This window comes from Entamoeba invadens (genome assembly GCF_000330505.1).
Source record: "Entamoeba invadens IP1 unplaced genomic scaffold scaff_1105074725111, whole genome shotgun sequence".
In the NCBI taxonomy this organism is placed as follows: Eukaryota; Evosea; order Mastigamoebida; family Endamoebidae; genus Entamoeba; species Entamoeba invadens.
In genome coordinates, this window is record NW_004443550.1 from 113,617 (window position 1) to 130,034 (window position 16,418).

The following is a 16,418-nucleotide window of genomic DNA, read 5'->3' on the forward strand; positions in this document are numbered from 1 at the left end:
AAATGCCGAATATTTTTATTCGATTTTTGTGAAATGACCCTGCAAATAAATCGAATAGAAGCTATACTGTATAGTAAGTAATTATAAATTTACTATAAAATATTTTTTCAAGACAGGTTTTTCCAAACGCGACAGCTTTTTCGCATGACTGTAGTGGAAAAACAATGAATATATTAAAGGAAAAAACAGAAAGGGATAATTTTATTTCCATGTCCAATCTATTTCAATATTATTTTTAATTATTATTCATATTTAAATGAATCAAAAAAATGAAAAATCAAGTATAAAAAACTACCAGTTAAAATATCATAGAAAACGTTTGGTGTGTTTATTGGCATGGAACAGACAAATTGGTTGGGTTGACAAAAAAAATCTATTTATATTAAAATAATTGAAATTTCATTTTATTATGAACAAAACATTTTTAACATTTTATTGTTATTTGAATATTGAAAAAAATTAAAAAACAACTGCTTTTTTTGCTATTTTTAATATTTTTTTGTCCAAAACCTTAAAATGGTAATACATAAACCAAATTGTCATTAAGTTAAAAAAAACAAATAAGTTTTAAAATTAATTTAAAAGCAAATGAGTTTTTCATCTAACCCCCAAATAAAGTTGATTAATGTGTCGTTGGAGCGTTAAATTGTTATAAAACAACAAGTGTTTATTTTGAAAACCAAGAGTTGTCATATTGCTCTTCATATGTTCGGTTTGAATGCTATTTATGTTGTCTATCAATATTTTGATTCTATAACGGACGTTTTGTGTTTTAATAAACACTAGTAAAATAAGGCATTTGTTTTTTATATTATAAATTACAAAAGTTTTTATAAAATGGCAAAAATATTTTTTGGGTGAAAATATAATTTGGATTAATGTTGAGACAAAAAACAAAATGTGGTATTTTTTGTTAATTATTCAAGTTTTTATTATTTGACATTATTGAATAAGACTGGAACATAGACTGGACTATCATCGAATATTTACTGTGTTGATTATAAAAATTTATTTATAAAAATAATTTGAATTCTAAAATTAAAACAAAGATAAAAAAGTTTTTTGAATAACTTCATTTTAAAAAATAAATCAATTATTCGATTTTTTTTTTCAAAACAATAACATTGCCATACAGAGTAATGCAAACAACATTGATGTACTAATAGCACTATTATTTCCCAATGAGCACCCAATACATTCCAAGTCTCCTTGTTTGCACGCACCATATTCAGATGCCATTTTGGTACATTCACTACAGACTTTTATATTTTCGTAATATCCGTCAGGACATGATGATCTGCAGTATCCACTTGACATAAAACTTCCCAATGCACACTCCTTGCATTCAAATCTATCACAAACTGCACAATTCTGATCTTGACACATTTCACAATATTCATCATTAATACTGTAATACCCACTTTCACATGTATCAACACAAGTTAAATCTTTTCCCATTAATTTAGGAGATTCGCATTTATCACACTTTTCTTTTCCTTGGCTGCATTTTAAACAACTTTTATCTTGACAACGTTCGCATGTTAAATCGCCGTTGCTGAGTACGTATTTTTTTTCACAACTGTGACAGAAATACTCATCACAACTCAAACAGTTATCGGTGCATTTTGTACAAACGCCATCTCCTTTATAATAAGCATCTGGACAATCTCTTTCGCATGTATGTGGTGTATCTGGTTGGGTGTAATATTTGGTTTCACATTTTGTGCATTGTTGTGATGTGCAACTTTGGCAATTTGAGAATGCTTTGTTGCACATTGAGCACATTTGCAGTTTTTCTGAAATGTTCACAAAATGCGTGGTCAAGTCGCAGCCACTTTCACATTTCTTTGAATCTCCATTGTAATAGAAATTCTCTTTGCATTCAACGCACGTCTCCTTTGTGGATATTTCACATGTTTTACAGTTATTATCATCACACTTCTTGCATGTCCAATTTGGAGTTGTGTCTTTCATTTCCATGTATCCTTCTTCACATGATTTTGAACATGTTTTGTTATCAAGATAAAAAGCGTTTAATTCACAAACATCGCACTTGGTTTTACCCGATGCTTGACAATCCCTACATAGTGGTGGACATTCTTCGCAAATCCCATCACCCTTTCTATATTTTTCTGGACAAGTATCTCCACATGAACCATCTTCTTGTACATATTGGTTATTTCCACATTTGGTGCATTTCGTTTCTGATTCGCATGTTACACAATTTTCGATAACAGAACATTTCTTACATTTGGCTATTTCATTTTCATTAGTTTCATAATACCCATCATAACATTGGTCTTGACATCCTTGTGGTGTTTCTTCATCATATAAAAAGTAATTTAATTCACATTTTGAACAGAATTCACCTTGACTTCCTGAACATGAAACGCAATTTCGTTCACATTGTATACACTTTTTCGGTTCAGTGTCTGAGCCTTCAATTGGGTAGTAATAATCAGCACAACTTGCAACACATTCATTAGTGTCAGAAACTAAATAGTAACCAAGTTCGCATGTTTTACACATTTGAGTTTCTCCATTTGAACTTTGTGCATCACAATTCTCACAATTTGGAGTGCATTTCACACATTTTTTGTATTCACTGTCTTTACCATAGTTTAATGGACAATTAGAAACACATTCATTGGTTTCTTCCAATAAATAAGAAGAAGCACTACATTCTAAACAAGTATTGTTTGAAGTGCATTTTTTGCAATTTGTCAAAATATCACTACATTTTTGGCAAACCTGTTGCCCATTAATATCAACATAATAAGCATAACTATTTTGAACATCACAAGATGATGCACAAGAACCACTCGTTGTCACAATATTAGGAGGCATACACATTGTACACTTGGTGCTGCTGTACGAAAAATTTGTGTTTGGATCCATTATTTCCTTTTCTGCACATTTCAAACAATTTAAAATATTACAGTTTTTGCAAGTTCTGCCGTCACCAAGTAAATAATATCCATTCACTGTGTTGCAAATATCAGTACATGTTTTACTGGAATAATCAAACACCTTTTTACCAGCTTCTGTGCATCTATTACAAGCATAACCACTACAGAAATAGTCTAAACATGTTTCATCTTTCCAACTACAAAGATAACTATTTATAGTGCACTCATCACTACATCCATCATAAGTGACATAATTATTTTCACAAGCAACACAAGTACTTGTATTGAAATCATATTTTTGGTCTTTATTACAACTCAATTTTGTTGCAGTCAAAGTTAAAAATTTGAGATCTGCCGCGGCGTAATTTTTACTGACATATACTTTTATGGCAGAATTTAAATTGATTTCTCCTAAAACACCCGAAGGAGCGTTTACACCATGATAAAACAGTTCGGTAATATACTGCAAATTATCTTGGAAAGTGATAACATTACCTAGATGAAGCTTAGTCAATTTTACACAATCTTTCAATGCGTTTTTCTTTAATCGAATAACATTTTCTGAAAACGATATTCTTACGAGTAAGACGTCTCCAGCAAACATTTCTTCGGATATGGTAGGGCACCCACTCATGTTAAAGTGCTTAAGATTGGTCATATTAGAAAATGCACCCTTTCCGATGTACATATTCGAGTTTTCATAAAGTGTAAAAGTCTCCAATTGAGTACCACTGAAAGCGTATTCATCAACTATTGAAAGATCTCTATAAATATAAGAAACGTCTTCTGAATATCCAATTGATTGAAGTCCGCTGTTTCTAAAAGCATTCTTTCTAATTATAGAAGGAAAATATTTATAAAATGTGATTTGTTGGAGAGAAGTAAGCCCAGCAAAAGCACTTTCATCGATTAGGTAAATATTATTCAAATTGATGGATTTCAACTTGGTTCCAACAAATGCAGACTTTCCAATATAATCCCATGATGAACTACTTTCAGACATTTTAAACGTGAAGGTTTCAAGATTGGAACATCCTTCAAATGCATAATCGTCAACAGAAGTAATTTGTTCCAAAACAACCGAAGTAAAAACAGTTCGACCTTTAAATGCTTTTTCACACAAATACCCAGATTCAGTTATAACCAAATTGGGATCACATGTAAAGTTTCCGATTTGGTCGTAATATTTAAAACAGTTGCGAGTAGTCTCTTTGATATAACACTGATCAAATGCATAAGTTGATACTAACAGGAGAAGAAAATAAATCATTGAATAAAATTTTCATCGCGTTCCTTTTATTTGCTAAAAATCTATAAATGGGTTTGCATTTAAAACACGAAAATGTTTAACATTTAAAAGTATAAAAACAACTTTTAAAAAGTCGGAAAAACTTGTTTTCAAAAATAAAAGTTTTAACGATGTGAGGAATTTTTAAGAAAATGAATTATTGTATTTTAACCCCTTTAACATTGTATATGTTGTTCCTCTTTCAATGCCTCTTTCGATGCTTTTTGAAAATAATGAATTTAATTATTTTATCAACTTGTTATTTTTTAAAAATAAAACATAAAACATACAGTAGGGGGAGTGAGGGGCTTGACCTATACTTTTAATGGTTTATTTACTATATTTAAATAAAAACTATTTTTAATGTTCTATTTAAAAACACAACCTTGACTTATAAATTATAGTTTATAAACCATAAAAGTATCTGTTCATCCTTAGCATAAAGTCAGAACTCGAAATTATATTCGGATTGACTTGGGTGTTTGGGAATTTTTTCTCATTTGGATCAACAATAGGTGGCAATATTGTTGTTTGTAAAGGCTCTCGATGTTGGTTTAACTCTTGTATATTCCAAGATAAACTCTCTTCTGCCATCTTGACCAAATATGTCGATGTAGGCGGAAGAACAAACGATTCCAATTGTTCGCTGGTATAAACACCATTGGCTTCCTGTAACAATCTGGAAGCCTCTTTTATAGAAACGAACATTCTTTTGATCTTGCCAATATTGACTCCAACAACACCAGAACGCTTAAACGATGCAACTATAATGTTTTTAGTTGCTTTGCTCTCCATTGCTCCCAACACTTTTGCATGACAAGTTATGGGCACACCAGTTTGCTCTCTATGATCTCCTTCTTCTCTCAGAGCTTGTCGTAATCTGCAATCACTCTCACTAAGTTCTCTCATCCAAGAAATCAATCCACTTTGAACTTCTCCGTCTTCAGTGACTGTGGAATTGGTGTCAATTGCTCTTCCTTCAATTGTCAAAGAACCATGTGAACTGATGGCTTGTTTGGCAACTCCAAAAAACATAAGTCAAGTGGTTGGACAAGGTGACTTGTGTGAGGGACATAATAATGGAAAACAACATTGTGGTCTTGGGCAAATTGTATCATCTGCTCATTCAAATGGCCACTGAAGTTGTCCATGGTGACTACAGCTCTTTCACTGACTAGACACCTTATTAATCTGATTGATTCGATGTGGGGAATTAGATGATTCACAATCCACTGCTGGAAAATAGCGCCTGTAATAAAACCACTCTTGGAATGGTAAAAAGTCCACTCCGGAAATTCTGCTTCCAAATCGGATATGTACTTTTTGTTGGGTAGTACAATAGCAGGAGCAATGAAACATCCCTCAAGTGAAATACAAGCCACACAAGTACTACGCTCACAAGAATGTGAAACGCCCAGCTTCGGTGTTTCTTGGGTTTTTAATTTGGTGTAAGTGTCATTTGAAACATACACATATAGATTGTATTTGTCCATCCAGTCAGAAAAGCTAACTTCGTCAACATTGAAAAATAGACAAGCTGGTGTATTATTGAAGTTGCTAAGCTCTTTGTAGTTGTTGAAAACATTCATATAATCTATTTGAATTCTTTCCAACTCATCCGGAACAGCTTTTATTTTTTTACAACCATGTTTGGTTTCCATGTGTTTCCGTAGACCACTTGCTGTGATTGTGAATAATGGATCAACTTTTTGACACAACGATATAATAAGTGAATTTGTTATTGCAATTTTCTTTTCATTGCACAATAGTATCAATTGTTTTATCATATCTTCCATCTCTCCGGTTATTATTCTAACATGCCAATCTGGTATCACATCTTTTTCTTTATCAAGATGTAGTGATACTGCCTGCTTCGTGATATTAAACAACTTACCTATTATTGCTAAAGGAAAATGTGTTTTTGAATAAAGAAGTTGTATTTGTGCTGTCATAGAAAAAGATAGTTGAAGCTCTTCAATTAAGTCTTGGTCATTTTCAATTATGAAAATGAGCTTTTTAATCTTTTTTATTTCACTTGAAGATTGTTGATCTTTCCTTATCAAACAAGCGTTGTACTTCATTTTGGATAAGCTAAGGATCTTTTTCTTTGACATTTTGTTTTATATTATTTATAGTTTTTGTTATTTTTTAAATAGAACCGGGAAAACTCTGTATAGTAAAAAATATAATAAAACAATAGGTCAAGCCCCTCACTCCCCCTACTGTAATTGTTAATATAGTAATATTTTTAATTTATTTTAACTGTGTGATTCTTTATTTAAAATTCAGAAAATCGAAAACAATCATTTAGTCAATTCATTAAAAACAACGATTAAAAAAAATATTTTTGAAAGTAAATTATACAATTAAAAACGTCCGTTAGCACCTTAAACGTTCCTAATTCAAAATTTAAGAAAATAATAATTGATTAATAAAATAATATATTTCAAATAAATTATTATTACTTTTAAAATAAATATGATTTGTTTATAATATAAACAATTATAATTTAAATTAAATAAATTAGTTAGGTGAAGTTTTGCTTCATACGTTTACAATATTGTATGATTCAAATTGTTTGATAAAATTTTTTGATAATTTATCAGTTTAGACGTTTTTAATTATTTGTATAATAACTAATTAAATTATTAATATAAAAAATTGAACACATAATTAAAAATAACAATCATGTTTGAACATTTTTTTGTCTATATGTTTTAAATAATAATCTTTATTATTTTTATATCTTGGTTATTGATTATGACTTCTGTCGAATTATGTGACAATTTGTTTTTATGAAAAAAAGGGGCAGACCTTTCCCACCCTCACCCCGTTTACCAAAATAAAATATTTGCCGCGAGTGTTTTTTGAAAAAAATCCACTTTTCAGCCACTGTTTGTGCGTCCCCATGTCACCCACTTTCCTTGTCCGTACTGTGTGGACGCGGATGTGGTCCCCCCCACAAGCGGGGGGTCAGGGGGATCCGCGCCAAGGGAGGACTTTGAAAGTGGGTGAACGGTGCACAAACAGACTGTTTGAGTGCAGCTTTATGAGCCTTCTTTTCAATGCTCCGTCTCACTCGGTTTCCACTAACTCGAGGTGAATTTTCGGCATTTCTTGAATTCGGGAACCAGACCTAATATTATCCAAAACGCCCATTTACTATAATTATAATTATAAAATATTATATTAAATAGTAAAAATAATTCTATTTTTAGACGGGGTGAGGGTGGGAAAAGCCTGCCCCAAAAAATAAGAAAAAAATTAAAATAATCGCAGTTTTCTACATCTACATCTACATATATATGTTTGTCTAACGCATATATTTATTTATTTATTTATTTCAGTTGTACGTTATTCTTGCGCTTCTTTATAGTATTTTATTAATAAGCAATATACTATAAATATAATTATTTTTACTAATCTTAATAATAAATTGTGATGATTTTTCAATACGAACGATAGTTGATTTTTACTAACTATCGTTTTATTCAAGTTTAGTTCCTTAAGAAAAGATATAATTTTAAATAAATTATCTCTTTTTTTGATGAACTAAACATTGTTTTGAATAGTAATTGTATAAACAGACAGACAGACAAGTTTTTGAAATTAAAAAAAGAGGTTAAATAATAAAATAGTTAAAAACCAGAAAAACATATTTGTTATTTAAATGAAATTTAAAATACTAATAAGAAATAAAAAGGTATTAGAAGTAATGGTATTATAATGAAAACTTTTATATACTTTAATGTGTTATACGTTTAACATATATATCATATTTCGATAAGGTGTGATAAAAACATAAAAACATTAACAGTTGAAAATAATAGAGGTCTTGATAAATAATTAATAAAATATGTTAGACAGTATATCAAATCGATAATAAACAAAAACAATTGTAGAACAAACACAAAAATTTTAGAAAGACAACACCAAAGATATAAAGAAGTTGTTGAATGTTATTTTTGCGTGCAGACTGAGATACCGAGTCTATAATACAAACGGATTGTGTTTGGTTTAACAAGCCAAACAATATATGATAAATGATTTTGTACAAAAAACACACATTACGTAAATTAGAATGAATGTTTAAAATAAGTTGATGTGTATATGTAATGTAAGTTACTAACATTTTATAAAAAAAGATATTTAAAAATGGATTAACAACACATGTCGGCAATAGATTGTAACATGTACATCAAGATAATAACAACTTTATATCAAATAATAGTCAATTTTTAATATTGACCAGTAATAAAGTTGTGTAAATAAACATTAGAACAACAAAAAAGTGTTAAATATTTAATTCATGTGTCATGTAAACAACTTTATAAATACATATAATTTTTATTCATTGTGATGAGTGTCTCTATCTTATTATGTACTATTGAAAACATATTTTATCACCTTGTATTTAAAGTGAAAACTGTTATTATAATTATAATTTAAAAATAAAAAAAGTTGATTCTTTTTTTAATAAAATGAAAAAATTAAAAAGAGGAATGCGACGAAAAAGCATTTTTATTGATACAAATAACAAAGTTATGAATTAGTATTTGGACTAAAATGATGTTGTTGACCCGATAATTATTTCAGGTTTTAAGTGCTTGTTTTGATTGGTGTATATTAGTCCAAAATATATTAAATATAGTTTCCAAGCAAATAAGGTTGTTAGATTGACTATATAACTAATATTTTTAATTTTATTATGTATAAAATTACTTATTCAAAATTTTTATACAACAACCTTTTGCCAATAATTAAATACTAAAGACCTGCGAAATACCTGCACGAACCACATAACATTATTTATCAAAAATTGAAAAAGAGACAAAATATTTTGTAAAAAGATAAAAATTCTTGGTTTGAAAATTCAAAAACGAAAAGCATTTTATTTGACAAATTAAAAAAATTTTAATGTCAAACCATCTTTTTGAAAAGTAAAAACAATGTTTTTTAAAGAAAAGTCCAAACAAATAATGCATCATAATTGTTTTTTGACAAAACATCATTTTAAAATGAAAGATTTATTTGTGTTTCATGAATAAATGATGGATATTGAGAGATGTGTATTTTTAGAAGACACATTTTTTAAAATTTAGAAAAATACAGTTTCATAACTTTGGACTGTGTGATCGAGAAATCATGAAATTTATATTAAACTATTTAATATGAACTTTAAAAGCAGATTCAACATTTAAATATTTGTATTTAAAGCTCAAATGCACAAATAAATCAAGATGTGTCATTTTAAAAGACACATCTTTTTTATTTGTTTTTCTATTTTCCTTTTTTAAATTGAAAATTTAACGTTTTCGGCTAAAAAAACGGGATCATTAAATAAAATTGAATCAAACATCTCAAATCTTAAAAAATAAACAAAACTTGATGGTAACAAAATAACATCATTATACGTTGTTACACAGACGATGGGAAACTGTTTTTTGGCGCAGACACAAAGTTTATAACAATGAAAATGCAGAATAGTATGTTCGTTTCAAAGTGGTTGATTGAAAATTTCAGCGCCTTTGATTAAAGCGCTGAAGTTGACAATTGTTTTACAAAGTAATCGACTTTCACATACCAGCTACATATATGTTTGAAGAAATCAACATCGACCTTAAAAGTCGACAACAGCACCAAATTCAGAAGGTTATTGAAGAAGTCAAATTGGACAAAGGAAGCATTAAAGATGTTGTGCTGATTAGTAAAGTAATTCGTATTCCAAAGGTAGTGCAAATGTTACAAGACTTTTTCAATGGGAAGGAGATTGACGAGCATCAATCCAAATGAGGTTTCTGCATATGGTGGTGCTGTACGGGTTGCTGTTCTGATTGGAAATGGTGAAAGACGACAGAAGTTGTATTGCTACTTGATGTAATAAGATTTCTTATTTAATCGATTTGTGTATATAAAATGTTTCCATTTAATCGATAGAGCCCATTTTGGATTATATATTTTTATCTTTAAAAATTGGGAAAACATCCTAATTTATTTATATTTCGTTATCGTTTTATTTATATTAATTATGACCACCAAATTTCAAAGACAATTAACTGTCAAACAGACAAAAAACAACTAAAATATTAAATTAATTTAAACAATTTTTGTATTTGTTAAATAGTTTAAAATGCTCAAGTGGCCGATTGGACCTCCATTTTCCATTTTACACATTTTAAATCTGCTTATCAATGAGTCCATCAACTTATTTGTCATTGAAATTGCCAACTGTTTACATTCTCTTTTGAGTGCTCTAAACAAAAAACTATTTGTTCTAAATAACTTTTTTTTGCGAATTCTTGTTTCAAGAATTGCCCATAGATGTTATATTGGTGACAAATCGGGGCTAGAAGATGGCCATTCTACTGGGTTTGTTTTCATTTCTTTTAACCATCTCATTGTTTCCAGTGCTTTATGTGGTGGTGCACCATCCTGTTGAAAAAACAATTTGCTTCTGTGTTTTTTCATGTCTTCAATGACTCCATTATTTTTTAACATGGAAAGGTAATCTATGGCTTTCATTCTGTCTTTGCAAAGTATTAATTTTGATTTATAATCTCGACCAATCGCACCCCAAACCATTAAACTTGAATTATATTTGGGTATTTGTTGTGTTGTTTTTTTAAACGTGTTTGTGTTGATTCTTTTTTCCATTTTGTTGTTGTTTTGTTCAAAAGACTCTTAATTTTTGTTGGTCGCATCCAACATTATTTTTATCTGGAAACAAACAAAATCTTGACTCATCTGACACGATAACAAATTCCCATTTTATGTTCCTTTTTTGAGCCACTTTTTTGCAAAAAAAATTGTACCTGTTTTTAATCTGTTTTTCTGTTAATGTTTGTGTCGACTTTTGTTAACTATAATTGAATTTTTGTTCTTTCCGTATGTTATAAATTGTCGACTTTGAAACGTTTGCGGCTTGTGCCAATTCACGATAAGTTAAAATCGGGTTTGAAGTGGTTTGTTTTTCAACCATTTGATATACCAACTCTGTTCTCTTATTTGGTCTGCCTCTTTTATTTAAAGGAATTACAATTTCTCCTGACAACACCTTCTTAATCCTTGATATTCGGTTCGGTGAAACGTTGTAAAATCTTTGGATTGAAGAATATGAATCACCATTTTGAAGTGATTTTATTATTTTATCAATCGCTTCCATTGATATTTAAAGTTGTGTTTCTTTTTTTATTTGAAAATTTCATAAAAATGTCTGTTTAATTGTCTCTTTCGTTTATATCTTTTATTATTCTTTTATAATTACTATTTTAAATTTGTTTTTAATAATAACAGAAACAAAGATTTAGAAGTGAATTTGGTTAATTTTAGTAAAATAAAACAAATTACAAAACTTGGTTTATTTTTGGTTATGATTCTTTTATCTTTTTTTTATTTTTATTGTTGTTTTGTACTATGATTAAATGAATAAACAAATGTTGTTTCTGATATATTTTTGGGCAAAAATTTACTATAAAATTTAAATTTAAATTTAAATTTTTCTTTGTAAAAAAGAGACAATAAAACAAGAAAAAACAGGGAAAAAAATACAAATTCGATTTTTTGTGAATAAAAACAAAACCAGTAAAAAGACCAAAATAAAAAAATCCCAAATAAAAGGATAGTTGGTTTGTATGAACATTCCCGAAATATTACTTAAATTTTATTTTTTTACGCTATCGTTTTTTAAACAGAGTTGACTTTTACAAAAAATAATGGCAAATATTTACATAAGTTTCATAACGATTATTGACTTTTTAATAAAACAATTTTATTTAAATTCAACACTATGAATTAACTGTACAATTGACCAAATAATTGTCAGAAGTGTGTATTTCTCATTGATTACCTTGGAAATTACAAGTTATAAAAAAGTGAAAAAAGGTTAGAAACTTAAATCTATTTATATAATAGTTTTTAATTTTTAAAATTTTAATTTATTTATTTAACTTTTTACAGTTATTTGGTCTCTGATTATATTAATTGTTAATTGTATATGTTATTACATTATTTTTAAACTCAAATTAATAATTATTATTAAAAAATGATTCTTATTAAGTAAAAATATAATTCACAAATTAATATAAGTTATAATTATGATACTATAATAAAACTTGTTTTCATTATAAAAAATGTCAATAAAAATAAATACAGTAAAACCTCCTAAGAGCGGGAGGGGGTGGGAATTCTGTATTTTCAAGAGCAGGCATTTTTAGCCAATCAAATTTTAAATACAGCTCTATAGAGAACTCTATTATTATTTTAATATTAAAATGTACGCTCTTGAGAGAACCCGCTCTTCAATTGTACCGTTTTTTGGAGGTTTTACCGTACAGATTGAAGAAAAAAGGTGACAAATAAAAAGTCGGTGACAAGAATAAATGTTTTATAAAAAAACAAAAAAACAAAACAACAAAAAAATTTTTAAAAAAATAGTAAAAACATTTTCTTATAACATGGAAATTGAACCAACACAACCTGTCAATCCATTCGCCCTAAGCGATGTTCATGTTGTAATGCCTTTGAAGCTCGCGGAAATTATTTCTTGTCGCTTTCTGGAACAATTCCCAGAAGATTTGGGCTCTGGTAAAAGCAAAAAATTGATTAGAGGACTTATGAACTATGAAGAAATGACACATAATGTTGAAAGCGTGAAAGAACAATTGAAGAAGTCAAACAATCAAAAAAAATTCTTTAAACGACCTTTTGAATGCACAACAAATACTTCAATTCTTTATACTTGATGAATTGTTTTTTTGCTTGTAAACCCGAAGGAGTAAATAGCAACAGTCTTTTCAATTCTAAGAGGAGAGTATTTTGTCACCAATAGATCAGTTGGAATTTTGTTCAATTCGCATACAAGTCTCATTCAAAAGGAAATTACTGAATACAAAAAAGAACAAACAATTGGAAGAAGGACAACAATGGGGAGACCAACATTCTTTGACAAAAGAACCAAATTTGTCAAATATTGCAATAATCAAAAAATAGCTTTGACATATGCAGCATTCTCTAAACTGGTTGAAAGAACAATTGGAATGACTTTTAAACAGATAACATGAGAAAGTGGGTTTTTAAAACGTTTGACCTCAAAACAATCGAAGGGAACCCGGAAGACATTGGACGATTATAAATAAACCCTGAGGACATCATAACGAATTACATGAAAATAACAGAATTTAATGGTATTAATTTTGGTCTTGTCTTTAACATTGTTGAAATTGGGTTTCAAGAACTTTGCAACAAAAAACCGTCAGAGTGCTTGTTCCCCAAAATGTTGACGTTGAAAGGATTAAGATTGGTGTTGGAAGAAGTGGTAAGAGATTCACTATTATCCGTATGATATGTTTGGATGGCACTACAACTTGTCCTGGTGTTGTCGTGACCAATAAAACATTTGACATTTAGTTGTTGTCAACGTTTTCTGATGCAACCTTTTCACCAACAACACAAGATTTGCAACCAAGGAAATCTTCTGCAACTGGATGATGAATGTAGTGGTTGAATACATCAAAGCCAAAAGGATTTTACTGCGAATTCCACCAGACGCGTTTGCATTGATTTCCATCGAAGGTATTTTTTGACACAATTACAATGAGTTGAGTGCACAATTGGCACAATCACACATCAAAATTCACAAGTATATACCACACTGTCCTCATCTGGTGCAACCTTTGGATCTGTGCCTTTTCGGTTCAGTAAAAAAACAATGTTCAAACATAACTCCCATTTCAAAATCTCTGTTTCATCTTAATAATTGATGAGATCATTGCCTCCAACAACATTTTACACCGTCCCATTCGTTTCAAATACCTCATTAGAACACAGAGGTGAACAACAAGGAACTGATCTTAATGTTGCAATTTGAGAAAAAAAAATAGTTATTTAGCAGATGCTAATAACATGGCAACAGAAGCACTTCGAAAGAGAGGACAGAGGATGAAAAGTGGGAAAAGGCTTACTAACAAAATTACCACAATACTGTCAAGCATCATTTAATCAGCAACACACGAGACCATTATTGCGTCGTTTCAGAGGGCAACAATGGTTTCTCGTTGTGTTGAAGGTGCTTTCCGATTTTTATTAATATAAAAAGTGCTTCTAGACTTGTTAAATAATTTCAGAATTATTTCCAGACAATAGTATTTCCCAACCAAACAACAATGACCAAACTCACAGCTCCCAACATGACGTTAATGTTATCAACATTGAAGACCTTGACCCAAAGCAAAATAATTGATGACAAACAAAACTAATGTTTGCCACATCAAGGCAATGGCAGAATCCATTGTCCTTGATCCATCCAACAAAACTTTAAACGAATTTATTCTTTCAAGAATAGTAAAATTATACGAAGAACAAACTCGTTCTAATGGACTTATGAGACTGTTTCCACATCATTATTACCAACCAAACTTGATAGAACCTTTGAGCTCGATGACAGTGACTGGGAGGGTCTTAATTGAGTCTCTATTTTCTTTGAATCTTGGTTTTCTTTTTTTAAGTTCTTTTTATTAATTCTATGAAGACTGAAAATTTTTTTATTTTTTTCTTTTTTTTCAGAAATAAAATTTCAAAAAATAATTTCACTTTTCCAAAAAAATGAAAATAATGGCAACTTTTCTTGAACAATTTAGAATGATTTTTGACTTATTTGATAAAATGGTTCAACTTAAATTCAAACTTTTGAATTATTTATAAAACATTTCATCATACATAAACTCAAATTAATTGGGTTTTGTTAAAGATTTGTCCTTCAATCAATAAAATATACAATTTAACAAATTAATATTAGTAATAAAAATAATAAGAAAATAAACTGTTTTCATAAACAAATAAAAATGTTAATAAAACTGATTAAATAATATTATCAGATATTCAAGTTTTTAAAAAAACAAAATAAAAAACACTTAAAAAGTGTGCAAGAATGTAGGTTTGATATAACCAATAAGATTGGTTCAAACCAAAATAAAATAACAACAGAACAAAAATATTATTGTTGAAATAAAAAATGGATTCCACTCAAACTAAAAATACTTAGAGAACCAAATAACATCAAAATATTACGATAAAAACCCACTGCTTACTATTAATCTAATGTATTATTAAACTAACACAACAATAACATTAAATAATAATCTTTTATGGTAAAACAACGTTATAAAACAACAATTTAAGTCGAGAAAATAGCTATTTTGGATACATTATACAATGCGTGACAAAAGAATAATAAATTGTATAGTAATTTTAATTATAAATAAGCTATAAAAATCAACTTTTGAAAAATAAAAATGATAGTTGAATTATTATATATTTTATGATTGATTATAACAATAATTATAACAATATGAAAACTAAATCAAATAAACACCAATATGAATACAATTAAATTGAGCCAAGCATGAACAGCCTTGATTATGCTTATTCGATTTTCATTTGCAACTTTCTCCTTCTCTTGTCTGTTGTTAATGCCTGAGTACATTGATGTTCCATTTGAAAAGACGATGTTTAACACAAGTCACTTCTAACATCGACATTACACTTCATGATTCAGTTGTAAATTGTCTCGTGGATACCTGATGCTTCCATACCAAGGAATGATGGCTGAAAGAGTGCTTTCTGGCATCTGAATCTTTCGTGCCAATGGTGATAACTTGACTGTTTGAAAAATTGTATTATTTTTCAAGTTCTGATGATGAGGCAGATTTTTGCATTTCTTCGTCAAATCATATGCAAGGCGGCAAAGTTATTTATAGTAATAAGTAATTGTTTATTTTTTGAATTTTTATTTTAAATATAACAAGAAATTTGTGTGTTATTTCACACAATTATTTAATGTTGATTTACGATATTCATTCGAATTTCAAATGTTTTTTCGGGATATTAAGATTAAAAAATGATAATTTTTGATTATAAATTGGTTTTGCACATTGTTGTTTAAAACAATGCAACTATAAACTATAAATTTATTTATCACAAATCTTGAAATATCAACTCAATTATCGTGTTAATTCAAATTTATGTCAAGTTTTTATTTTGTTTTATCACAAACTATTTTGTTTGGAGCAAGTGAAGTTGTTTTATGTAAGATTTAATTAGTACTTTTAATTAATTTAAACCATTTTATTGTTTAGCAATCTCCAAATAAAAACCAAAAATGTTCTTTGTATTTAATTTGTTACAATAGTATTCAATAATTAAAAATAACTATAAATGTTTTGCAT

General features: G+C 28.8%; 2 protein-coding genes across 2 annotated transcripts; both read right to left on the bottom strand.

Moving 5' to 3' along the window:
• Positions 1-1,110: 1,110 nt before the first annotated feature.
• On the bottom strand, positions 1,111-4,179 carry EIN_291610 (hypothetical protein; the record flags this gene model as incomplete). Its single annotated transcript, XM_004258765.1, has 1 exon — positions 1,111-4,179. One exon carries the CDS (start codon positions 4,177-4,179, stop codon positions 1,111-1,113), a length of 3,069 nt encoding a protein of 1,022 aa, XP_004258813.1.
• A 423-nt stretch (positions 4,180-4,602) lies between these two features.
• Positions 4,603-5,232, bottom strand: EIN_291620 (hypothetical protein; the record flags this gene model as incomplete). The annotated part of the gene is made up of 1 exon (XM_004258766.1): positions 4,603-5,232. One exon carries the CDS (start codon positions 5,230-5,232, stop codon positions 4,603-4,605), a length of 630 nt encoding a protein of 209 aa, XP_004258814.1.
• Between the last annotated feature and the right edge of the window lie 11,186 nt (positions 5,233-16,418).